The 27,526-nt window shown below is 34.0% G+C and overlaps 1 protein-coding gene across 1 annotated transcript in view; it reads left to right on the top strand.

The window, feature by feature from the left end:
* The window catches only part of LRP1B (LDL receptor related protein 1B), a 584,315-nt gene that overhangs the window by 358,857 nt on the left and 197,932 nt on the right, over nt 1-27,526 (top strand). The window contains exons 28-34 of the mRNA XM_075711708.1: nt 1,006-1,233; nt 4,626-4,800; nt 5,106-5,200; nt 10,198-10,347; nt 22,964-23,104; nt 25,303-25,428; nt 27,335-27,466. Of these exons, the coding sequence (XP_075567823.1) occupies nt 1,006-1,233; nt 4,626-4,800; nt 5,106-5,200; nt 10,198-10,347; nt 22,964-23,104; nt 25,303-25,428; nt 27,335-27,466 (1,047 nt within the window). The remainder of the gene's footprint in view (nt 1-1,005; nt 1,234-4,625; nt 4,801-5,105; nt 5,201-10,197; nt 10,348-22,963; nt 23,105-25,302; nt 25,429-27,334; nt 27,467-27,526) is intronic.

The following is a 27,526-nucleotide window of genomic DNA, read 5'->3' on the forward strand; positions in this document are numbered from 1 at the left end:
ATGTCAGTAGAACTTATCTCTGAAAAACACAAAGATTTATACTGTAAAGCGTGTCATCAGAAACTGATGAGTCAGGTAAGCTGGATAACAAAAAGGTAATTAATAGCTTAAATCTCCACCTGTTTTTCTAAAGTTGTCTTAGTTTCATTTTCAAGGATTAAGAAAATAAAATGAAGAGTAAATATTAGACATGCAGCCTTGCAGGGGAGTTTTATAAAAAATTCCAATAAACACTTTTAAGTTATAAACCCCCTCAAATTGTCAATTAGTCACGTCCATTATCTGTAAAACCTTGTACTACATTACTCTTTTCAGTGTTGATTAATAATTTTTAGGAAATACAAAAAAAAATATTTTGTCATATCAAGGGTATTGCGGGGAAAAAAGTTACCTTTACTGTTCATTCACAGACATTTGCTCCAATAATTTAGACTTTTCAGATTAAAAAAACCAGAGTTCTCTTTTGCCTTTAATGTATCACCCTTTTCATTAGTGGATGTCTAAATTAGAACAACCAATGTGTTCTTTGTCTTCCACCTGTTTGCCTTTCACTGCTTACACACACAGTGTCGAATTCCTCCTGAGTTTTGTTGTTCACAAAACTTCCCTGTTACATTGATACTCTGTTCCCCTGAGTTACCAAATATTACTATCTGTTATAACATGCAAATGAAACAGTACTTTTTTTTTATTAGGATAAGTGGGATAATTTTTTTAAATATAATTTAACTTTTTTCCCCTTAGACTTGCACAAGACTGTATTGATTTAGTGGTATAGTAACTTCATGCCTAGTGTCCAGAATATATATTTTCCTGTGATTTTTATGCTCTGTAACATACTTTATTTCTCAAGTGTCGCTAGGCTGCAGGTTTTCTGGAGATGTTAAATCATTTCGTGTTAGCTTTATTTACACATTTGTGAAGTGATCTCAAATTAAAGACTTTGACCTCTGTTACCAATGTTGTGAAGAGGATGAGGAGTGATGTTTTCCCTTTTTCCAACAGAAAGGAAGAAATTTCTTCTTTATGCAAGGCGTTCAGAAATAAGAGGGGTGGACATAGAAAACCCATACTTCAACTTCATCACAGCCTTCACTGTTCCCGACATTGATGATGTGACAGTCATAGATTTTGATGCTGTTGAGGAACGCTTATACTGGACTGATGTGAAAACACAGACCATCAAGCGTGCCTTCATTAATGGGACTGGCTTAGAAACCATTATTTCAAGAGGTAAATAGCAGAACATTGAAGTAAAAATAATTCATTATAGGTAAATGTGTGTTAAAAGTATGCTAAAATATGAGTGTGCAAGTTCTTGTTAGGTATACCTTTCACTGGTATCGGATAATTAATCTAAAGATAAGCACGATAAGAACACAATTTTGTTTAGGATACTAGTTCCTTTTATTGATTCATAATTATTTTTTTATTTCAATAAATTGGAATGTAATGGTAACATTGCTTTTATACAAGATTGAAATGCGTAGTAAACAATGGAAATAACGTCTTTAGGGGAAAGGTAGAAAAAACAAAGATGAAAAGCAGAAAAATAGCAACATCCTGATGTAGCTTTGCATTGAAGAATTTCATGTGGATTTCCTGTGTCCTTTGGCTCTCTGTGCTGACCTAGCAAAGAAACTAGCTCTATCAGAGCTTTTTTTTCTATCCAGTCCATATAGATCTTTTGGCTTTGGCACCATTGGTGAAATACACGATATGGTAGCTTTGTAATCTTGGTGATACTGGTATTATACATTTACCTGTTGTCTTGCAATGCGTGCCATGTTCAAACTGATTGCCATCAGGCTGTTTGCAGTACGTGAATGCCATAAGGAATTGGCATCTTTTGGTTCTGTGTCTTTGAATCCTGTATGCGTTTTTTCTGTTGCTGTTGCTTCAGCTATTTAAAATACTACAATTCAGGTTTTCCTTTTTATTGAGCTTTTTTGTTATTGGTAGGTTACTTACAGCAATGAAGGGAAACTTAAAATATTGCAAATGGAGAATAATGGCTGGCAGGTTTTTTTCTGCAGTTAAGAACTTCATTGTTCCAACACTTTTGCTTTGTACTTTGAATACAGAAACCTAATGGGTTATAAAGTCTATACCTGATTGCTTCAACCCTATGTCAGTAGCTCTGGTATTAAAGTGACACCATTTGCTGTCCTTGCTAGTGCTGGGTTTTTGTTTGTTTCTGACCACTGTCAGTTCCTCTCCTGGCAGCACATGGTGTTCTTCTGTTTTGTAATAGACCCACCTGCTTGAATATAGGAAAACTGTCTGACAGGGACTCTCTGAAGGCAAATTTTGCAAACTCTGTTTCCTTAACTGTTAAATGTATGTTGGAAGAGGAAGATGAGAAAGGAAATAATTCTATAAGATCAGACCTTTTTTGATTTTGAGAACAAATTAAAAAAAAAAAAAAAAGGCTTCTTTAGCTCCTTATTTGAGGACTTCAGAAAATTAATTAAAGCTCTGCCCGTGGTGCTGCTTTAGAAGAAATTTGTTCTGTATTAGCATATTTTGGGAAATCATTGGACAAATATGGCAATATCCCCACTTGACTATGTAGATTGATTAATAAATTTATTTAGTATATTTATTTTTCCCCTGCTATCTCAGAGACAACTTTATTAACAATTGGAGATGTTTTTCAGTACCAGTAATGAGAACAAGGTTTAGAGTGCCTCTTAGACCTCTTCTTTACAACATGAATTGAGGTGCCCGAAAGAGTTGCTGTTTTTTTAAATGGTAGTAGAATAAAAACATTGTTTACTATATAAAATATGTAGTGAAAAATTGCAAAACTTGTCAAGAAACTTAATGAAACATACTATGTGTGAGTGTTTCTGTTTATCAGCATTCTTTCATATTCTTTTTATTATGGTAGCTTCTGTGGTGGAGTTTTTGGAGGGTTTTTTGTGCCAAATGTGACTTATTACATATAAAATTTGCAAAATTACAATGTGCTGGCACATCAAAACTTTTTAAAGCCTACTTATTGTGTGTAAATTATCTCATTGGCTTACAGTTATATTTTTATACTTCTTATAAGAACATAAGAAGCTTTGTAAGCACATACTAGTGGGATTCTTGTTGGATGAAGTCTTATGCCAATGTCACAAAAATGTCAGTCGTACTTAAATCTTTTTAAGAGTATGAAATGCTTGTTTACTAGTTCCTCTAACCAAAAAAACCAAACAGACCAGGGTATCAGTTTAAAATGTGTCAAGGCTATGTGTTCAGTGTCCTTTGTTGTATTCTCTAAAGTTGGCAAACTTCCTGTTGCACAATCACCGTTTGACCTTGTGTATATGCAAGCTACAGCCACATCCATGTTTCTTTTCTGTCAGTGGAAGTAACCACATTCCGTATGCAAAGAGATAGTGTACAAACTATGAACTATTATGAAATCATTAAATCACCCTTGGCCTGTTTCCTTGTCTACAAAGATGCTGGCCAATATGAAGCATTGCTATGCCAAGGCAGAGCAGCATGTTGGTATCTAGGTCTTGAGCAGCGTTTAAGGCAGGTATTCACATATATTAACTTTTTTTGTAATCAGTATCTTGCTAAGGAAGACTATCACATACAAAGACACTTGTGAAGCTACCAAATTAATCATATCTGACTTATGTTTTGCTACCTCAGGTAATATTGGTGGTGTGGGTTAACCCCAAAAGGTAGCTAAGCCGCACACAGCCTCTCGCTTGCTCCCCACAGTGGGATGGGGGAGAGAATCAGAAGGGTAAAAGTGAGAAATCTCGTAGGTTGAGATAAAGACAGTTTAATAGGAAAAGCAAAAGCTGCATGCATAAGCAAAGCAAAATAAAGAATTAATTCACTACTTTCCATTGGCTGACAGATGTTTAGACATTTCCAGGAAAGCAGGGGAGTAAGTTGGAGTCTTCAAAGTCTTCAGAAATAAAACCAAAAAACTTCTTCAGTGATATAGCTACTTACCCACTTACATGCTATAGAACTATGCTATAGACCAGTGATTTTAATTCAGATATTCTGTGCTGAGCCTTCCTGGTGCTAACAAAGGAAGTAGGCTTTTAAACTTCAGCATAGTTTTGTTTTAGAAAGTCACTTAATGTTCTATATGTAAAGCGTAACTCACAACTAAAGAAATACGAACCTTCCTCTTATGTCATGAGTAAAGTTTATATTTATTAAATACGATTGTTGAACTTCCTAGTGGAGGCTAACTCATTCTATATCACCATCTCTTAAAAAAACCCACAAGAAACCACAGTTTTTAATAGTGCACTGAGTAATAAATGCTTTCTTAAGTAGAAAAATACACTGCAAAAATTCCACATCTGTCTGATTGTTATTTTTGGACAATAGGTTTTATGCTAATTTTTAAAGAAGCATTTATGGAGGATTTCTCAAATCTTCAGTGTCATTTCTGTGTTCTTATTCCAAGCATATCAGGCCCAGGAAGAAAAAGAATTGTTATTAATTCTTGGCAACTAGTTTATAAATATATCTGAATAGAATATTGCGCAATATTGTTAACGAACTGTAGAAGAAATTGTTTTGTTTTGTTTTTTTCTCTAAGACTGAGAATAATCCAGAAAGAAAATCAAAAGAACAACTGCTTTCACTTTTTGCAGATATTCAGAGTATCAGAGGTCTTGCAGTGGATTGGATATCACGTAATTTATATTGGATTAGCTCAGAATTTGATGAAACACAAATTAATGTGGCACATTTAGACGGTTCCTTGAAAACCTCAATCATCCATGGAATCGATAAACCCCAGTGTCTTGCAGTTCACCCAGTAAAAGGGTAAGATGCCTGTAGTTTGAATAAATAAACTACAGTAAAGCTCATCAGATTTCTTTGTTGAGATTTTGAGTTTGCTCGTTCTGTTTTCTTTCTAACTTAAAGTAAATGCATGTGCTTGAAAGATTTTGCTGAGAATTTCTTAACTGAGTACTGCTTCCCTACCAAGGCTTACTGTTGATTAAATCACGTAAACATTAGCTGTATATTTTGCCTGCTTCTAAACTTATGAATGTTTTCACTAATGATGCATTAAAAATACTGTGTACACAAAGCAACATTATAAATATGTTCATTTTCTTCTTCAGTAAGCTCTACTGGACAGATGGTAACACAATTAACATGGCAAACATGGATGGCAGCAACAGCAAAATACTGTTTCAGAATCAAAAAGATCCTGTTGGTAAATACCTTTTTTCCTGTTTCTTTTTTATGTTATAGTGCTTTATTATGGACATTATCTTGAAATTCTATTTAAGTATACCATAATGTTTTTCATATACTATATAACAGTGATAAGAACAGGCATAAAGACATGAAAAACACTGATGTACTTCTGTGTTTCACAATTTAAGATATTTTTGGCCCATTCTAATTGAAATCTACTGTAGTGTGTTAAGTATAGTATTATTAACTTCTAGGATTACAGTAGCTGTGTAGACTGAAGGTGAAGGAAAACCCATCTGTATCTCTCAGTCTTTATCTCATGGGTAAAAAAATGTAGAGAGCAGGATTTTAATAAGTAATGGATATATGTGACAGGATACTTTGACTGGAAATGTAGAACCTTCCTCACCAGAATCCCAGCTGCAAGATCAAAAGATAATTTGGCTCTTAATTTTTCACATACAGAAAAGAGCAACAGTTGGAGCATACATTTCATATAATGACTTAACCTCAGTTTTAGTATTTCAGAATTAATAGAGTTGATGATAAATTATGGCACTTTCTGAAAAAAAACCCAGCTCTCTCTATATGTACTATTTTTTTTTTTTTTTTGATTCAGGTGTCTTTCTTTTTGTAATTTCATTTTTTAGAGAGTTAACATGGTTACATCAATTGTTGCTGCCTTTTTAATGGCCCATTAATAAAGTGATTACATTTTAAAGGATTTATGGGTTTTCATAACTGAATGCATTAAGCAAGCAGAAGCAAAAATGACTTAGTTAAATAAGTCAATAAATTTGACGTTAGAGCAACATGACATACATTTTAGAACCTAAATTCACAGAATTTTGTAGAAATTATTTGCTAACTGTTTTATTGTTGATTTGATTTTCTATCTGTCCACTTGAAGAGAAAGTTATCTATTTATCTGGAGAAAAAAAGAGTGGTAAACCCACTAATTTTAAGGTGAAGCATAAACACATTTAATAATATTACAACAATATTAAGAAGTAAGGCTGTGTGCAACATTTTGCACTGAATATCCTGTGGTCATAGGTCACAAGGTCCTAAATTGCAGTCCTTATGGTTTCTGTCATTGAATTTGTTCTGAGTAGCAGTAAAGCCACTGAACCAAATACATGGTAGAAAGGTAAGTACTCCTTTTTTTTTTTTTTTTTTTTTTTCTTAAGTATATCAGTACTGTCAAAGGTTGCATGTGCAAATCCATGTGGGTTTTGTGATGTTTTTATTCATGGACGTGTGCAGTCTCACTGGTATCAGATGGGCTATTCATGCAGTTAAACATTCCTGTAAGCCTTGTAGGAATGACGATCACGACATAAGGTTTTTTACTTCACCACAGAGCTGTGAGACAATTTGTTTTCTTTCTGTACTATTGGATTACTTTTTAACACCTTTGAGATCTGATAAGAATTACTTGAAATAGGTTATAGTCCAGATCGAAAGTTCTTATTGCACAATAATGAGACCTATCACATAATAAGGAGACTATAGAGATTTAATTGTTTTTTGCTGCTTCTTGGCAATCTGAAAGCGTGCTGAATCATAAAGTATGTAAAGTGTGGAATATGTAGTATGCACAGAGTGTGAAGATGTATATATGTATGTAGCTTAAGGGAAAATAAAGCTTGCACCTGTCCATTGCTGAAAAACTTTTTAATTGGTAGACATCTTGGCTCAGTTTTATTGTCAGTTAGGATGGACATGAAAACAGATTCTGTTGCATGTCTGAGGAAAAATGATCAGGTACACTATAGATAAAACAAGTATTAAATTTCCAATATCAAACTCTAAATTCAAATATATGCAAAATGCCTGGTTTAATGGTTTAAATTATCCATACCATTAGGATAAGACATTCCCATGCTAAGAACAAGAAAACACTGCTGAAGAGCCAGAGAGTAGCAGTCTTAAAACCTTAATTTACTATTTCATTTCTAACTGAGAAACTGTCTTTCTCCGTAAGTGAAACTCTAGTTCATGCAGTGCTAATTTTCAGTATTTGGGAAGCAAGGTGGATGATCTAATAAGTGAGTTCACAGGTGGATTACTGAAAAAGACAAATATATGGCTTATTAGAGTTGGATGTCCTGATAATTGGTGGGGTTTTTAGTTTTCTTGAGACATAATTTCAGAATTTGAAGAATGAGGGAAAGTTTTCCAATCTGTGACCTGAAGTATGCCGATGGATTTTTTTTCTCAATTTGAGGTCTGTCAAAAGAAGGAGACAATTTCAAATTCAATATTTTGTGTTAACACCAAGAGTATGTAGTTTGGAGATTTTGGAAATTTATAATCTTAGAACAACAGATTGTGTCTCATTTTTATCTTAGCTAGTGCTTTACTTTCTAGATAGGACTTGCTAGTCCATTCTGCAGTTCTTAAGGGCTCAAACACAGAAACATATAGATCATTCGAAACAGGAACTAGTCACTGGGATTCCATTAAACTGCATTCTTAGGGACTCAGAATTAGTGCTTAATTTTATACTTTGTGAGGCAGATCATTTGATCGTGGGTGTCTTGAACTTATTTTCAGTTAAGCAGCTGTTTGCTATAAAACTCTAAAAATACAAACCATGCATCCATCAGATTGGTTTTAAGGAAATTACTGCTATTAAATTGTAGAGTATTGTATTCTTAGTAAGTTTTGAAATAGCTTGGATAAATAACCTTTAAAACATACTGGATCACTCACTCAACTATATCCAAGGGACTCCATAATTATAGATTGGGGCGGGGTGTTTGGGTTTGGTTTGGGTTTTTTTTTTTGTGTTGTGGCTTTTTTTTAAATAGATTTCAATCCTTTCTTCTGAACAAACCTAGAGCTTCTGGTTTGCGCATGATTATAGTATGGCAATATTTGCTGTTTTAGCTGTTCTTGTTTCATCTTGTTGACTGACTCTCTGCTTGAATATCCCTTGCTAATTTGTTTTTTCTTTTGAATATATAGCATAGTCTACAAACAAAATTGTTGCAGATGTGAACCAAAAATCTTCTTGAGACTGGCTCTTGAAATTTTAATCTTAAATTTATTTTGTTTGTTGAAAAAAGTTATTTCTTAAGTATGTATGTACATTTTGCAGAGAAATAAACTTAACGATTTCCTAATTTTAAGCACTGTTTTTTCTCCTGAGATGTAATCAGCCATAAACAGTTAAAAAAACCCCTTTCTTAAGTCACTAAGGTGTGAAATGTCAACAAAAATTCCAAATACTGTTCCTATAATTTGTCTAAGCTGTAATAGCAGTGTCCAACATTCAATTGTTTTAGGTAGTAAGAATGAATCCCATCTTTAATGTTCTTGGAACACATTGTCTCCTTAAGCTTCCACTGCTTTTTAGAGAATATTTCCACAGGTAAAAATAAAGTTAGAGGAACATACATCATTTAAACAATTTGTATACAAAAAATGCTACCAAGGGTCATTTCCTTGAACTTCAGGGATGCACCAAATTAAAATATCGAACTTGATTTTCTGGTGGTGGAAGCTAAGATCTCGTTACATATATGGCTTTAAGATTGGACCCTCTGTGTATGAATTGCTGGAGTAATCTTTGTGATATACTTTTTAAATAGTAGCATGTTTCTGGAACTTTAAGTAAGGAAATTGGAAAATGCATGTGAAAACAGTGATGGCCTAAGTCATGGTAATACTTTTTTAAAAATGCAACAGAATTCCCCAAGACCAATATTTTACTATCAACATGTTCACGTTGACTTTGGCAGCTAGGACATAAGGTGTAAGGCAGGCACCCACGCTAGAATGCATCATGAGTATCTGTGATGCTTATGGCTAGTAATTCACATATTTTCATTAGTAAAAACAGGAAAATTCCTGAAAAAAATCTAAATAAACATGCTTTGCCTACATTATAAACAATATATTTTCACAAAGGTTGGTAACAGGTGTAATAACACAACAGGAAAATACTTTGGGAAGAAAAATGCGGTACACTTGGGCAGAAGGAGATAGGAATATTATTTCTGTCAGCTGCTGCTGTGTAATTGGAACACCCATGTGTAGAAACACCAGTTTAATATCTGAAGTACAAAAGTACTATGTCAAATGCACATAAAAAAGCAGTGGCATGATGCCAGTGTAAGTACTGCAGCACATGGCATTGCTTTCTCCCATCAGGATTTTGAAAATAGATCTGGCTTTCCACAGAGAAGCAGTTTACAGGATGGAAGAAGAGTATTGTACAATATCTAGAGGTTGACCTATGGAGTGAAATACAGTATTTTTTGGCAACTTGCTGCTGGATACCTAACATGAGTTCTGGGAGAAGTCTGGTACCAAAGCAAATTATTATGGCATGCATTGTCACCATGCCAAGCATATTTCACCGTGGAAAATCTCCTGCTACTATTACTTGAACATTTTTAAAGGATTATAGAAGTCTGAAATACAGTTCTCTTGCTTCTAACTCCAAAGAACTTATCACTATGAAATGAAATTAAAATTAATACTATAAATTCATTGAGAATTAGTATTAGGTTTTGGTATTTCAGCATTCTAAGGGGGCTGTGCATGTAGGGAGAGAACAGACTTCTTATAGTTCTGAATCACAAAAAAGAGCTTGTTTTCTAAGTCTTTATGTGTTCATAATTTTACAAGACAAATGATGGCTTCAGGTTCACATTTATTAGTAGTTAATGACCTTGCTTAGGACCTCTGTTCATTCAAGTAATTGTTCATTGCCAGATAATGCTCTTTCATTGGTCAGTCACTGATTGATTTCTGTAGATTTTGGGAGGAGTAAAAGGCAGAAATCTTTTTAAAAGCATGGGGTTTTTTCACTATAAATGGCCAAGTTTGGTTTTCTCGATTATTTTTTTTTTTAAGTTTGAATGGATGAGTTGATAGATAACATAATTGTGTTTGTGTATATATATATTTCTTAAATACACTTTTATTATAAGAACAGCTTAACACTAAAATTATATTACCTATTCAAGCCACAGTTAAAGTTCTATACATTGATTACAGGTTTATCAATAGATTATGGGGAGAACAAACTTTACTGGATCAGTTCAGGAAATGGAACCATAAATAGATGCAACTTGGACGGTGGTAATCTTGAAATAATAGAATCAATGAAAGACGACTTAACAAAAGCCACAGCTTTAACCATTATGGGTAAGTCCAGTGGTAATAACTTAGTTTTTAAATGATTGGAAGCTAATTAATAATGAAATAACAAAAGCTTGGAGAAGCTATTATTGGTTTTTATGTAAATAATACATACAGTACACTCGCTAGTGAGACTGTGAAAAAAGTTTTTTATGTTTCATTGAACAGACAGTTTACAATCTGTATGACGTGTTTCTAAATATAGTCTTGGATATATATACACATACAGGATGAACATAACAGACTGATGGCTTATATTTAATGTTCAAAACCATCTAAATTATAAAAAAAAAATATAAGAACAGTAACAAAGAAAAATTACTAAAAAATTCAAGAAGTCTTTCAGTTGCAGATTGCTGAATATTATGAGAATATTGCTTTGAATTGACTGTTTCTCATATGCATCTTCAGCTCTTGGCCCTTGCTGGAGCTAGGATACAGTGTGTTAATATATTCCAGTCTGACTCAGAACTAGTGTTTATATTATTCTAGAGATAACTTTAGAGCTTTCTATATTTCCTCCAAATGCTTTTCTGACCTCTGTTCTGGTTCAATTAAAAATTATTTCTATTTACCTTGAATATTCAAAAAAAAAAGTTCAGTTGTTAAGTAGATTTTTGTTGGGGTAGTTGAGTCATCAACTGCCACAGTCTTTTTATGAAGTATTTTATTTGATTGATTAATTGTATAATGTACATATAGATGGTGTGATTGTGAAACCTATGCTAAATGAACTCCAAAACTTTATGCACATGGTGTAAATTAAGCCATATTTTAAAGTAGTAACTGCTAAAATAGTTTTATTATACACATATTTGGCCAGTATTGAATTCTAAATGCCGTCAAAATCTGTTGGAGAGGGGATGCTTTTATATATGCATTCATAAACATCAGAAAGTTTTGTGTCAGAAGGAGTCATGAATGTTAATATACACAAATTGTCTTTTGTTGATTTGATTGTGGCTAGAAACAGAATGAATAGATGACCTTTAAAGAGCTACTGGAAGTCTTTAATATGAGATGTAAAGAGTATTTGTTCATACTGTCACTGAGATGTCTGTGGTATCAAGTCTTCATCTGTGATTCACAGAAGCTACAACAGTGGTGATCCATCTGGGGTATTGAATAAAGAGTTTATAGCTATCATCTAAAGAAGAGTGTTTCATGCTTGTTTGCATGAAAGTTATTGAATTTTTGCAGGTGTGGAGATGCGAGAATTTCTGCTGCGTAGCTTTTAAACGTATCTACACATATTATTCCTAGTTTGGGATGCTTTGTTTTTATGGGTGATGACAATTCTTCCTACTCAAAATTGGTAAACAAAGCTTACAATGTGTTTGGGTTTTTCTGTTTGTTTTGCTTTTGGGTTCTGTCTTTGTTTTGGAGCCAGAGTTGTGATAAACTGCAATATGACATTGCAGTATGATTCCATATATAAATCTGTTGGAGAAAAGTGCAAACAAATACAGTTTTATAAACAGTACTGTATGGGCTGATTGAAAAACATGAAAAGATTCTGTATTCATTTCTCCTGCATATTTTTATACTGTGGAACATACTGTAGCAACATAGAGGCCATCTATTTTCCTGAAGTGCTGGTGGCTTTACATCAGCTTATAGTCAGGCTTTTGTGCAGGTAAAATGGATCAGAACAGAAAATCTACTGCAATACGAAGCAAGATAAGAGATCTGTAATTGATAAATGATCATAACTAAGGATATATAAATAAAGAAGAATGAATAATTTGTTCTAACGGAGGATTTAACATGATAGTGTGTGAAAATTTAGTACCCCTGTCGATCTGTTTGCCTACAAGTTTAATAGGAAGTTTTAGCAGGTGAATCACAGTAATTACTGTGTTTACTGCATCATTTTTGGTCCATTTCATAAATTTTCTTGACTGCTTTTATCTAAAAACACAGTAAACATAAAAACCAACAGGAGCCAGAACGTTTCTTCTATGTGTATATACTAAGCTAAGTTTTTTTACCATTTGAATTCATCAGTGACTGAAAGGAAAACAGATGTGATATCTGTGCCCAAACTCTTAACTGTTTTGTGGCATTTAGGTTCCACTCAGTGCTACAGAGTTCCCTAGGCTTCTGCTCTCTTTTGCATTTTTCTGTCTTTTGCATTTAGTGTCTCCCCAGGTAAAAGCAGTCTTTTGGACAGCTTATATTTTTTGGTTCTTTATTTTAAGTATATGATCATGTCATATTGTTGGGTTATGTTTCCACTGGAGCAGAAAGAGGAGACAGAGTTGGGTATTTTGAGACTCCCTTTGTACAGTAGTCTCACCAGGTCATATATTCATCAGTTGTTGATCATCAGAATCTTTATCGGTCGAAGAGCTAAAACAAGGAAATGGTGGAGGGAACCTCGGTGGATTGAGGGGACCGGGTAATGTGATTTGAGATAACCCTGGTTCCCATGCCCCACTCGCCCCCACCAAGGCTAGGTGCACTGGGGGAGAAAGGACTGTTAGAAAAATTGCTGAATTTCTAATAAATTTACTATACTGGTGATCTCTTCTAGCACCTCAGTCCTTCTTGTTTCTGAAAAATTTTTTAGCTGTTTGTGAAGCATCTCCTTACTAGCATCTTTCCCAGCCATCAGAGTCTCCTTGTCAGAAAACATGTGCTCCCAGAGACAGCCGAGGATAATCCAGTAGTCTGCATGAAGAGCTAGTGTCTTCCATTCTTTGTCTGGACAGCCTTTTGCACAGAAAACTAACAGATCTTCTGACAGTTTCCAGGTTTTTGCTATATCTTATAGTTTACATTCCAGAAGATTTTTCAGAACTATAAAAAAAAACCTAATGACCTACAGAGGCTTGGCCCAAGATTGACTTCTTTCTTGCTTTGGTAATCTCTGCACTGTTTTGATATTTCTGTGTTATCTTGATCTTTGATTCTGTTAATTTCAAAATGGGAAGGAGGTAGGCACTCCATGGTTATGTACCGTGACATCAACTCAATAAATAATGCTAGCTAAGTCAGTAAAGTTTTGGTTTTCTTTCTAAGATGGCTTATGGAGTAGTTCAGAGCTTCACCAGGCAATGACGAATGCCGCTCTCCTTTAGTACTGCTCCTCAGTCTCCTCATTGTTTCTACTTCATTGCTTTCAATCCCTCTGTTTTAGTGTTGCAGTTTAGCCATTCTAAACTGTTTGGAAGTTACCACTACTGTTGCAGATGTTTACTGTTGTTTAGTCCTTTCCAGGCTCTGTTTAACATTTTCCTGCTATTATATCCTTTAGTGGGAGCATATAGAAGGTAATGATAAGACATGAAATAATAATGTTAGCAGATGAGTTGGTGCCAAAGTGGCTCTCAGGTTTATCCTTGAGGGAAATGGAAACAAGTTATATAATTCACATCTTTCTGTATTTTGGTTCTTCCATTTATTGGTTTTCTGCTCAGTAGTGTCAGTCATCTTTCTTTTTTCATATGCTGAGCTCCAAAATTCCTAGTCTTTTGGTACCTGCTTTTGCTACGTCTTTTTGAGCATAATATAGATGGGATGAAAATTATATTCCATTTGAAAGTCAAGCATTTGAATATATACAAAATTCATATTTTTTACATGCCCTTAAGCATACAAAAAATTACTTTTTGCTGTTGCCATTCTATATTGGAAAGATGTTGCTCTAAATCCATGGTAAAGTCACATTTGCTTTTCTACTCTTCCCACTTCTTCAAAACACATTCACTGTGTGAAATGTCAGTGCATGCAACATCAGCCATTTTTAGTTAATTTACCATTGAAAAATGCATGTGAACGCTTTCTTTAGTACCTCCCACTGTTTGTTGCGTTGCATTTGTTCAACGGTAATTTTCGTCTGCTACTATGTTAATTGTTCATTTCATTTTGTTCAAAAACCTCTGAAGTTTCTTCTGGTCTTTTAGAAGCATATCTAATTTACAGCACCCGCATAATTTTCAACACCTACTAGTGACACCATTTACAAGCTGATAACAAATATATCCACTGTTTTGGAAACTCAGGATGTTCCTTGTGAGAGACTGTCTGATTTTCTTATACGGTACAGCGATACTCTTTTCAACATTAAGAAAATGCTTCCTATACTTGTGTTAAGGTTTGAGTTTAATGTATTATATTGAGTATCTGATTTTAGCATTTTTCCTGGTAGCCAATGTCTGAGTGTGATCAAATTATATAGATGTATCTGGCATTCTGCATGAAGTCTCATTTCCTGCCTTCCAAGATACTTAATAAGAATGGTTCCTTGACTGTAACTGAAACTGGTTGGAAATTTACCTTTGTGGTGAGAACTATAAGTATTTTTAGATTGGTGAGCAAAGTCATTATATTACAAGATTTAAATTACAAGGAACTTATAGCAACATCTGATATATTTCCAAACTGGCATATTTCTTCTTGAATGATATACGGCTCAGAATCATAAACTGAGCATTGCTAGAAGAGTATTGATTAGTTACTGTAAGTTTGTCGCTGAGAAAAAAAAGATTTTGAAGACTTCTGTCAGCGGTTTTGGTGGAGGTATTCGATTGGATTTTGTATCAGGTCCTTACAGAAATACAGTTTACACAAAATTCAGCTCATTTCACTACAAAATAGGAATATGATGTAGATTGTATAATGAGGATACAATTTGTTGTGCATTGGTGATTTTTTTTAAATACTTGTGCTAGAAACCTCAAAGGAAATATTCCATGATGCTAAGTAGTAGCCTTTTCCTAGTTGTTTTTTACTAGTATAAAATAGAGTAACTTTATGTAGTGAATGACTCTATGTCCAAGTGGAATTTCTGTTGAAATTCATGTTAAAAAAATTTAATCAGCAATACAATCTAATCAGAAATATAAAATAGCTTTTCAATGGGAATGCAGATATTAGGACAATGTGTTTTGAACACAGACTGTATATAATACAGCCATCAAGGTGTATTATCAAACAATCCAAATAAACAGTAACAATTACAGTATTTCATTTTAGACAGAAAAAGTGGGTTCATTTTACCAAAATATATTCATGCTGCTGTTACTTTCATCATGTGGTTAAATGATGTATTAGTTATTTGATTTTTGTTTTATCCTAAATAAAGTTTCAAAAATAACACCAGAATGCATTTCTAGTAACTCAAATGGTGGGAGCTGTGACTTTGCTGGATGTAATTGCGAAGCGAAAGGGGCTGCTTAGATCAGGAAACTTCAAATACATACACCTTAATTTTCCAAGTCATCAGTCTTCTAATTGCTATAACACCATTCATTACATTAGCATTAATATATGAAATATATCTAGGCAATTTGCCCAATTCTAAGTACAGTACATAGTTGTCTTCCATAAATACTTGAACCACCATCAATGAAAACTAATGGCCCATCAAAATTTGCATTCAGAGTACTGCTTGAAATCTCCAAAGGACTGTCCACAATGCTAGTGTAGCAATTTTTGGCATTTGAAATTGCTGTTTCCCAACATGTTGCTGTGCTTAATGCTAATTACCCAACAAAATGGATAAATACAACAGTTTTAATGTATATTATAACCCAGTTTCAGCAACAAGATTGTAATTACTGATCGAACAACACTCTTGGTAGCGTAATCAAGCAAATAAATCATTTAATTTCGGTTTGATATTTAAAGATTTCAAATAGCATTATTTCTTCCCTAGTTTGTGGAAGCAAGTTGTATTTATGCTAAAGTCAAGTGGTTTTGTAAGATCATCTAGTATATTTTAAAATGAATATAGAAACAGATTATTTCATCCTAATACTAGAAATCACAGATGAGTTACCTACTGAGAAACTATATTAATAACACAGAGAGAAATAGTCCAAAATTCTGCTTAGAATTAAAAAAAAAAAAAAGCCGTGTAACATGTTGGAGGTTTTTTGGTATGAGACTGTGTTGTGGTGTATATGGGCCACCTGGCAGTTTCTGAACAGTTAAAACCTCTATTCTTCAGGTCTTAGGGCATAACTGGCCAGCTGTGACCAGTTCATGTTTTTTGGCAGGTATTCATAGGAGGTTTGACCTCAAGATGTCTGTACTTCAGAATTTGTGGGTGGTTTGGGGGGGTTTGTTTGGGTTTGGGGATTTTTTTTATGTTTGGGGTTGGTTTTGGTTTGGTTTTTTGGTTTTTTTTTTTTGTTTGTGGGGGGTTTTGTTGTTGTTTAATATATCTGAAATGTCAGCATTTGCATGAGCTTCACCTTACTTAAACTTTCAGGTTGTCTTTCTCATTTACCTCCCCATACTGTATCCATATCTCTTTCTAAAACTTGTACTGCACCATATAAAGCCTCCATGTAAAAGAAGAATAAACACTAGTTCAGTAAGATTTTGTAAGTTATATTTTTAATTAATGTTTATCCAGGTGGCATGTTAACAAGGATGGAAGAAGAAGATAAAGGATCATTATGAAACATATTTTGAGTATTCGCTTGTGGTTTGTCGTGGTTTGTCCTTTTTAATGTATGGGTGGTGTAGGAGACTACTAAATCTCTGTGTTCACAGTCACGTACTTCAAGGACTAGTAATGAGTTTATGCTGTGATGATTTCTGTTTCTTGTGTTGTGAAGGGAGGGAAGGAAGAACTCTACGATCTGACACCATTGATAGAAAATGTCTAGATACTGTTAACTGTATGTGAAAGCAGCAATAGTCTCATTTAGTAGCTCAATAAGCAAAAGAGGCACATGGTGGAACATTCAGTTGGTGATGTGGAAATACTTTGGCTCTATACTAATACTAAAAGGGAGAAAGGAAACTATTTGTGGTGCAGATAATTATTGGTGATTGAACTTCTTGATTAAGCACATGCCATGCCTTCATCTCTCAGCAAAAGAATATGCAGAGTTGGTTATTTGGGGTTTTTCTTTGTTTCCTTTCCCTAAAGAGACAGGCAAGTCAGCAAACTGCAGTTTTGGGAGGCTGTCAAAACTATAGCCAAGGATGAGGTTTTGCACAAAATGCTAAAGAAATGCCTGAAAGAGTTTGACCTTTTCTTTGAAGAAAATCATAGGATTGTTTAGGTTGGAAATGATGCAAAACACCCAAACTGTATGTGTTTTGCTTCCTTCCTGTACTCCAGTCTTAAAAAAAATATTTTATGGATGGGTTTGGATATAAAACAGTAAGTTCTAGTGTAAAAGACAGTAGTCATTACCAAAATTATTTAATAAGCCATTCTGATTTGTGGACAAATAGAGGATTTGAAGAGTGAAATCGCTTCTTCACATACAAGCATTTCAGTTAGCCTAAGCCTTTAGGATAGATAATTCATTCTTGTGAATCATAATCTCACCAAAAAAAAATAGTAGTCAAGTTCCCATGATTTCCCTTATGGATTATATCACATAGTCACTTTTACATTCTTATCTCACATCTGTCTTTTTGCCATAATTCACACCATCAAAATTGAGCACAGGAATTTCTTGTTCTAAGGATTGTCTGATAAAAAAATCATCAGATGCAAGCTACTATTAATTTAACAGATTGATATCACAGGATGATCTTTTCACTCAGTCAATTCTAGCACCTTTGGTTGCATAGGATGATAGATTTCCTTTAAATTTTGCACAGATTTCACTGGCGAGTTCCATTTGGGTCTTCAAGTCTTCATATTCAGAATATTTTCATTCCATAGATTGTTGTCTCATCATATACCTGTGAAGACAACACAGTAAATGCTTTCTGTCCTTGATATTTTCAGAGTTTATTTTCTTTTGTGCAGTAACTTTTTACAGTTAATGCAATGGAAATTATTTTTCAAATATGCAGCTTTCATCGTGGAACACTCAACTGTCTGGCTTTATAAATTAGTTATTTAAATATTAAAACTTCAGCAGCAATTAATTTAACTGAAAAAGAAAATGAGCTAGAAATGAAGTTAATACACAATATTTGTTGGAAAGGCCGCGTTCCCAAAATTTAAAAGTTTTTTTCAATCCAGGGTTTTACTTTTGGTTCATCTACAGTAACAACTTTTTCTGTCTGAAATGAAAATGCTGATGATGTTAAACTCGTAATTATACAGACTTGCCCTGTTTAATTATTTCATTTAAGACGTTTGAAAGTTACATAACTATTTGGAGAAAAAAAGGAAGTGTTCATACTTTTTTCTTCATGTAGAACATTGCTGCGAGATTGTATTTCACAGTAATGAATAGTATAAAAATGTAGTCATGAGTGAAATGTTAACTCGCTGCAAAGTAGTAGTTTGTTAGTAACCTAAGCATGTGGTACTTTCCATATACTGCCATTTACATTGTTCCAGTTTAAAAATACACATGACAAACAAAAGATAAAGTTGAACTCGTATTGCTGCTATAATTTCTTTTCCTTTTTCTGGTGTTTTCCCTTTCGTGGTTAAATTTAACATTCATGCAAAAACTACATTGTGTTGCCCTTGAGACTATTAGTCAAACCTGGGTCTGAGGTAATAGGGTGTTAAAATGTTAGCTAGTTCAGTTTGTTTAAAATAGTTACTTTTCCAAAAGTCTGAGAGCAGAGGGAAGTTGCTTGCGCTTATTTTTATACCATTTTGTTAATTCAGAGAATATAGCTGAGATGGGCCAATGAAACCTTGTTTCTTTACTGAGACTTCCTAGAAGGCTAGTACCAGAACTATATTTTATTTGATTGATTAAATTTTACTAGCAAAATAGCTTAAATTTCTTTATAATATAGGAATATTGGAAAAAATATAGATTGTGGATCCTCAGAAGTATGATTTTAAATTTATAACATAAAAATGTGTAACTTATGAAGTGGTGAGCTACGGAGCGTTAGCTAGTCACTAGGGTGAACGACTTGACTAAGTCAAGAGAAACTGATAACCCACAATGAGTTCAAAGGAGGTCATCATCCTGTTTAGGCCTTGTGAAGGGAGTAAGGACTCGGGCAGGGTGTTCAGGCATTCAAAGAAAATGAGAAACAGACGCTGTGAAATGTATTATGGACTGTGGAACTTGTCAGCCAGGAATATTGAGGCCATTTCATCATACATCTGTGTGTACTCTAGAGACGGTGAGGACTAATATGTTAAGAATTTGAAATCAGAAGATCGGCTGTGGTTTGTGTGAGTGTTTGGCCATTAGTTCACTGAAGTTTGAGTTTGATGTCAAAGCTCTTTAAAATTATATTCTGATGCACTGGGAGGTAGAGCCTGTTTTTCACTTTTAATTTCTTAGTTATTGATTGTAATTTGGTTTTAATGAAAAATGTGTTTTAGCATTACAAGCAATTTTGTTCACTTGTGAAAATGAATTTCTTCCCTGGAGTAAAGTCAGTAGAATTTCCATACATAACAAGGCGTTTTAATTTAGGATTTTCTATGGAAGTAGCCTCAAATTGGCAGTTGTTGCAGCAAAAGTGGAACAGGTGAAGACTGCTTTCATGTCTCCTGAATCTTGATAACACAGTACCTTCAGCTTCTCTCTATAACCTTCTCTCTGTAATACCTCCAGTGCAGTACTCCACATGTTTCATCTTAAGACCTCACCCCAGTTTCTCTCCTGCTCTTCTGCACAACAGATGTTTCTACTGCAAGCGCTTGCAGAGCCTTCCCCCATTCACAATTCCATAATTTGCTATCACAACACCCCATTTTCCTCATGTATTCCTTAAATTTCCCTTTTTTTCTCTCCACTCCATTCCCCATCTTCTCTGTGTCAAAACAAAGCACAGGCTGTTGCCGCTCTGGAGCTACACATGAAGTGAGGTGCTGGCCAGCATGTGTGCTGCGTGGCCATCTGTCTGCCAGCAAACTGAAGGGATTCAACCAGTCAATCATTCCGCTGTTTTGCAGTGTACTGGGGCTCAGTCAGACAAGATTTTGTACAGGGTGGCTTTTGAGTTCGTCAAGGACGTATGGCATATGTGTGTGCTTGGTTTCACTTCAAAAAGAAATCTGTATTTCGAGACAGATCGTGTTAGCTCTGTACATTGATTTTTCCTAAGGTTTCAAGTAGTTATCAAAAACTAGCAGAAGCATCTCATGCCTCTACTGTGAAAAGTAGAATACAGGATGTTGTTGTTCCTGTTACACTTGATAGAAATAGCTGGCAGTGCTTTGTATTTGGATTTGTTTGTCTACAGCTAGAAACATCAGGAGGTTCTTCACTGAAATAATGCTTTTATGCAATGTCTGAAGGATGACATTAAGAGTTAGCATTGGCTAAGTGTTTTCTGTATGTTCGGTATGCTCTGTGTTTCAGTCTCACCCAGACAGGAAAGGACTGATTTGCTTTGCTTCCAGCAACCATTGAGATTGATGAATAATGGGAACAAGCTGGCTGAAATTAATTATGATAAAAATGAAAAGATTATGTTATAAGGGAAACAGCTGAAGGACTTGGCATTGGTTAGGTAAGGAGCTCTTCACTGTGAACATTCAGTCGCTATGAGATAGTTGAGTTCTTGTTTTGGAAGCAAGTTTAAGTTCTCAGGTGTTTAGTCTGTTAAAATTAGACAGTAAGCATAATTAGACAGTAAGCATCGTTACTACGTTAATTATTCTTTTGGATATGACAAAAGTTTGCTTGCCTTTCAGAAATACACTTTTGCAATTTCAGTCCGTTCTTTAGTTTCCTCTAGACTGAACTGTCACCATGTACCTCGTGGAAGATGTTTATGTAGAACTTGTTAGTTTGCATTAAAGAAATGACCCCACCTTGGGTGTGTAATGCTGGTGCCTGCATATGTGAATTTAAAGGTTGGGGTTTTTTCTCTCTTGGCACATGGCAAGTCACAAAAGCATGTCATCGCTGATTTCCGTACCCTAATTCTCAAGTTGTAATACTCTCAGATGTGATAGAAGGGTGAGCAGTCCTTGGCCACCTCTGATTTATGACACTTGACTGTAGCCCCTGACAGTATGGCCATTACGAGTAGGAGTGCCATACTGCAGAGCTTTTCCATCGTCACCTGAGCATCTTCACTGAAACACTGACAGGACGCAGCTGTTGTAGAAAGCAATTCTATGATCTTGATGTCATCCTTCAGAGCTAGGGTAAAACTAACAACTGTGGCCTTTTATATGCATAGGGGTATAAAGAAATGCCAAGAGAGCAAAGGGCATTTCTAGCATTCTTCTGATTTCCTCTCATTCTGTCTTCCAAGTCTTAGCAATAGTGAATACAAATTTTCTATGACAGCTGCTGTGAAGGTTTTAAAAGCGTATATGTAATATACTTTTCACCTGTTTGTATTATTTCTTCTTACTGTATTTCTTGATAGGTAGTCTTTGCTTTTTTTCTTTTTCTTTTGTGGTTGCTATGACTTATTTTATACCTGATTTGTGCAATAACAAATGATGGCATGAAACATGAAATATTCAAAACTATATGCCACCCCAGTACCGGTTTGAGGAAAAGTAGTAAAGATTGTTACCTTAAAGAAATTATAAACCATCGACTCTGAGGCATCTTACTAGCTTTCATTAGATGAATAAAAGACTAACAAGCTCTTTAACTGAAGAGGCTCTTTAATTACTTCCAGCAGGTAATGAGTCAAAGTGTCAAAATGACAAACTGATAACACTGCTAAATGTTGTATATTTCTGAACAAAACTAAAACAATCCCTGATGTTGGTATTTAAATTATGTTAATAGGGCTTCAAAAATAACATTTTTCTGAAGTGATGTAAGTGAAATGAAGTAGAGAATATACATCTCACGTGTACCTTTCAGTTTCTTGAAATTTCTTTTAGATTGCTTGTTTTCACACAGTGTTGCTTAAATTGTTATGAAGATTATCTTTACATTAATACTGACATTTGTATCTTAACTTCTTTTTTAATGCAAATTTACATTCCACAGTAACCAATATGGCCACAGCAATATGTCCAAACTTAGTGTTTCTGTCCTCATGTCATTTAGAACCCTGTCTGAATTTCAGTGAAATCTTTATGACTAGTCATCTGAAATCCAGCCCTTGAAAAATATGTTGCATATACTGCAGTTGTGCATCAAGTGAGAATTCTCTGTCATAAATTTTTGACAAGTCCTACATACTATGCCTGAAGTATTCTGCATGTGTGGATTGACAAGGATGGTTTGAAGTTTTATGCTAGTACGTGCATAGCATGTCTCATTTTTTCTGTTATTTTAAAATCCTGTGTAAATTATGATGAAAAAATTACTGTCAATTTAACTTGGTAATTCCAGTAATTTCTTTAAGGCAATAACAGGATTCTTAATTATTTTTATGGTAATTGTCATACTTATTAATTTGAACAGTCAAGTCAAGTAACGAAAACCTGGAACCAGAGTTTCTGACATCTCTACATACATAATGAATGGATATAGCAAAGTTAGAGAAAAAACCCTGTGTTGTAGTAGTATATGATCTACGAGTAAGGTTTCATAACTTTCAGTTCTAAATTGGGCTTAATTCAGTTTTTCCACTTAAAAATGTGTGGAAACCTATCACCTCAAAAGAAAAAAGTAAATTTATAAATCCAAAGTTTCTGTTTTTAAAATTAAAATACCACATTAGTCATTCTTTGAGCAGTTTGCCTTAAAATTGATCTGAGAATTAACCTCAAAAGCTTTGTTCCACCTTAGGTTTCAAACATATATAATTTGATAGTGATCCTCTTAATTTTTAAAACTTGAAAATTTTACAGATAAAAAGCTTTGGTGGGCAGACCAGAACTTAGCTCAGATCGGTACCTGTAACAAAAAAGATGGAAGAAACCCAACTGTCCTGCGAAACAAAACTTCAGGTGTTGTACATATGAAAGTGTATGATAAAACAGCACAGCAAGGTATGTTAAATTTTAAGCATGTTTAACCAACTTTTAGACTGCATTGTATCTTTTCGGATGTTATTCTCCAAATGTGGCTAGAACGAAATAATATGTATTTCATTATAATTCAGTGATAAAATACTATAAAATAATTCATTATTGAATAAATTACTGAATATAGTAGGATAATTGATTTAGAATATCTGCCTGATATATTTTATCAGATGCTTTCTGAAGTGTACACTATAGTGAAGTCTGAAGTTCTTTTAGAGAATCTGTTTAAAATTTTTAGTCAAAAAAATCAGTTAGTGTGTGAACCTCATCTCAAATTATTGAAATCTTAAGTGAAGTATTATGAGAGAATTCATTAATATTCTTAATTATCTATTTGTTCTAAGACAGTTTAATTCATCTAAATTGACAGAAGTGACAGTAGTATAAATCAAAAGTGAGACAGCAGGAAAATGACAGAATATTGCTAATACTGCCAAAACTTAGGTGGCAAAGTGGGAGCTAAAGTAATATGAAAAAGTGTAATTTGGGGTCATGCGCACAGTTTTATGGATTTGGAGATCAGAGATGAAGACATTTGGGAGATTCTTTAGAAAGAGATTATTTCTGATTCCAGCTACTTTCAAAGTGGTGTTTGTCAGTGCAACCAAAGATGGTTGCACTGAAAGTTAGGAGGATGGGATCTACATGAAACAAATTGTTTTATTTTGTGGAGAAGCTTCCAAAGAACACAGGATGGCGCTAAGCTGTCTGATATCTGATGAACAATAAGTAGTCTATGTACGGAGTACATTAATTCAGCTCCATATTGCGCACTTCTGGGACCACTTGCCATTTTGCCTAATCTGGGAAACACCAAAGGTTCTTTGCCAGTCTTGCCCTTAGTTTAAATGTGGTGGAACAGTAAGTAATAAAAAATTAGGCATTCAGAAATGCTTCTATCATTTTAAAATGCCTGAACTCTCTACCATGGAGACATACAGATAGCCTCATTAGTGCCCGAATGTTAGCAATATCTGCTGTCTGTGGCATTAATATGCGTCTTCCATTGTACAAAAATCAGGAAAAGGAACAGTTCTGTCTTTTTGTACTACTGAACTTTAACCGTAACGAGAGCCCAGAAGTTGTGTAGTGAAATGTCATCTTCCTGATCTATATTTTGACAAAGCAATGTTAAGGTTTTGGATATAGGAATTAAACACTGTACACGGGATTCAGCTTTACACATTCATGGGGTTTTTTTAAAGAATCTTTGCATTTTTCATATGCATCTTGCATTTCCTTAAATCAAAGTGATGTGAGAGCAAATGTGATGTGAGGGCACTTACAGATTTCTCTGTATACAAATACAACCTTTGAGGATACCTGAGATTTTGAAACCTCACCTATCTTTTCCATATTTGTGGTCGGATCATTGGAAAACATCTATGAATTTAGATGAAGAAATGCTTTCTACTTCAAAATTAGGAATGCAAAAATAAATGTGATGAGTAGCTCTCTGATTCATATGGGCTCAGTAACTTGTAATCAACTAATTCCTTGAATGTCTTAGTAGAGGTAAATATTTCTTCATGAAGCTTCACATTTCTGAGATGTATTTATTGTACTATGTATCATGTTTTATAATAAATCTTATTAAAAATGTCTTACTTAAAAATAAATATTGCTTTCATTAAGAGGTAGGAGCATGGATCTGTGAGATCGCATTGGAGCATATCTTATATATACTAAGCAAATGGTGGTTCATGAATTTATGAGGTTAATATAACATTTGATGAATTAATTCATTATGATCAATGATTTGGCTCATGGTTTAGAATAAGATACACCTTATAGACTAATGTCAGTGAGATTTTAGCATTGCTACTCACAAACTTAATGTAGTATTTTCAGTTTTATCGTATGCTTTTTCTTTAAAATATGCAGATTCTGCAGAAAATTGAGGTATTTAAAAATATATATTCTAAGGAAAAAAACACTATTCCAAGTGTGCAGATAAAATACTGTAAGAGTGAAGCATGGAAGAATATATGAATAGTAGCATAGCCTGAAATATTTTATGCATATCTCAATTTTTCAAAGAAGTTAGCTGAACAAAATTTATTTTTGGTAATGTTAGTTAATTGATGCCAACACTCATTTTTAGTCAGGATTGCACTGTTCAAGTTTTGTTTCCTCTTGTCTCTTCTCCTGTCATGCTACAGGTAGCAATTCCTGTCAGTTAAACAATGGTGGATGTTCTCAGCTTTGTTTACCAACATCAGAAACCACCAGGACTTGTGTGTGTACAGTCGGCTACAACCTTCAAAAAAACCGCATTGCATGCAAAGGTAAAATGACTTTCAATGTTTATTTTACCTAACTTCAGTCTTATGGGAACACTGTAGTGAGTAAATAAACTTTCTTTTATTAATTTTAATTTAAATAACGATACTTAATATGATTGATTAAAGCAGTAACAGAGAAATGTCAATTGTGGTTAGGACAGAATTTCAGTTTAGGTTTTAATTTCTTTATTTACTTCTGCATAGCTTTTTGTGTAAACGGGGGGGAATATTTTTTAGTTTTGTTTTTTTTTTTTTTAAATGTAGGCAGAAAAGCAGATCATTTGAGCCATCATCAATAGCAGTATATCTTTGTTCAAGGTCATATACCTTTAAACTAACTTACAGGCTACAATATCGGAAAGGTTGGGTATCTCATCTTATTGTATTGCCCTTAGTATAAAGTAAGGCCTGGGGTTTTTGGTTTTGGTTTTGGTTTTATTGTTTTGTTTTTTTTTTATTTTAAATTTTTGTCTACTTGAGCAGAAAAAAATCAAAGCATAGCTTACATCCAATGTTTTACTTTTTCCCTGCAGCCTGTGGTCAGGTGCCTTATAGTTGTATAAATTTAATATTATTTATTCCTATGAGGGATTGCTACCTTATCTAGTTAATAGTAGAATATACGTGGAAGCAGAATTAAGCAACATAAATGTGGCTTTTCTACTTCTTCGGTGCTTTTCATATGTGACAATAATATGTTCTTAACAATTTATTTTTAATCTAGTCATTTTTACTTTTACAATTACTTCTTCAGATATTTATAACTTTCAGTTGTGGGTTAAGGTAAAACTGGTAGATGTTATGTATTTGAAATGTGTTCCTCCTTTATGTCTAGATATACTGCTTTCTAGATCATAACATCTTTTTATGATTAATTTTTCCTTCAATTAAAAAGAGATCGTGAGTCAAAAATATTTTTATTCTGTCTTGAATATTCATGGAGAAAATCTGACAAGTGCTATTCTGTACATACACGCTTGTTTAGCATTGCTCTTTTCATTTGCTACCTAGATTTCTTCTTGCTTAGAAGAAAATTTTGTAATTATCTACCTGAAACTTTTTAGTCCACATTCTTAGCATCTTCTACTAGCTAGCTCTTTACAAAGAAAGAAATTTTCAAAGAATTGATGTGAAGAAAAAGGAACTTTTTTGTGTATGGTAATTAAAATTCTTAAAGAATATGAGTTATGTACCATCACGCTGCATAATTTCCCTTAAACTTAGAAGTGTTCTGATATATGAACAGATTAGGGCAACAGAGTATTTGTTCTAATTTTGGTTGTCAACAATTAGGTGTGATTAATCATACATAACAAGACCCCTACACAGTAGAATTTCTTCCTTCTTAATAGAAATAGGTACATCTGGAGTGTGATTAATCTAACATGAAAGTAGACATTTCAAATGCATCAACTGCATTTTTCACTAAAGCTATGTATTTCTTTCTATTGTCTAAAGGAAGTGTGCATGACTAAATGAGGTGAGATGAATCCCAAGCCTCAAAGGCAATTTACAGTCTTGAGTCCCGCTTTCCACAAGTTCTTCAAAATTGTCTTTTGCTGAATATGTACAGAAAGTGTGGATGTGCACTGAAAATATTCTTAAATGTCTCATGATTCAAAAATATTTTCTTCTTAAGTTTTAATTTTCATTACTCCTAATTGCTTAATTCTAAGGTGATGCTTGAAATGGACAGTGATTCCCTTCTCTTTGTAAGACTACATTTATCATTTAACTAGAAACACACCATAATAATTAATGTATGTTTTTTCAAAGTGATGGAGTTATCATTCTGGAAAACTATGGGGTAGTATTGGAAAACTATGTCTGGGGCTTGTTAATTGCTCAAGTCTTGTTAATTGGGAAAGTCTCCACTTTGCTCTCATTGGCTATTTTATTTTTACCATAGGTATTGAATCATTTCTTATGTATTCTGTTCATGAAGGAATTAGAGGAATTCCTCTTGATCCAAATGATAAAATGGATGCTTTAATGCCTATATCTGGAACTTCATTTGCTGTGGGCATAGACTTCCATGCAGGTAAATATTATGTGTATTTTATTGTATGTATGGTAAATATTGTATATTATTCTTATAAAT

The sequence above is a fragment of the Pelecanus crispus genome, chromosome 5, assembly GCF_030463565.1.
Source record: "Pelecanus crispus isolate bPelCri1 chromosome 5, bPelCri1.pri, whole genome shotgun sequence".
In the NCBI taxonomy this organism is placed as follows: Eukaryota; Metazoa; Chordata; class Aves; order Pelecaniformes; family Pelecanidae; genus Pelecanus; species Pelecanus crispus.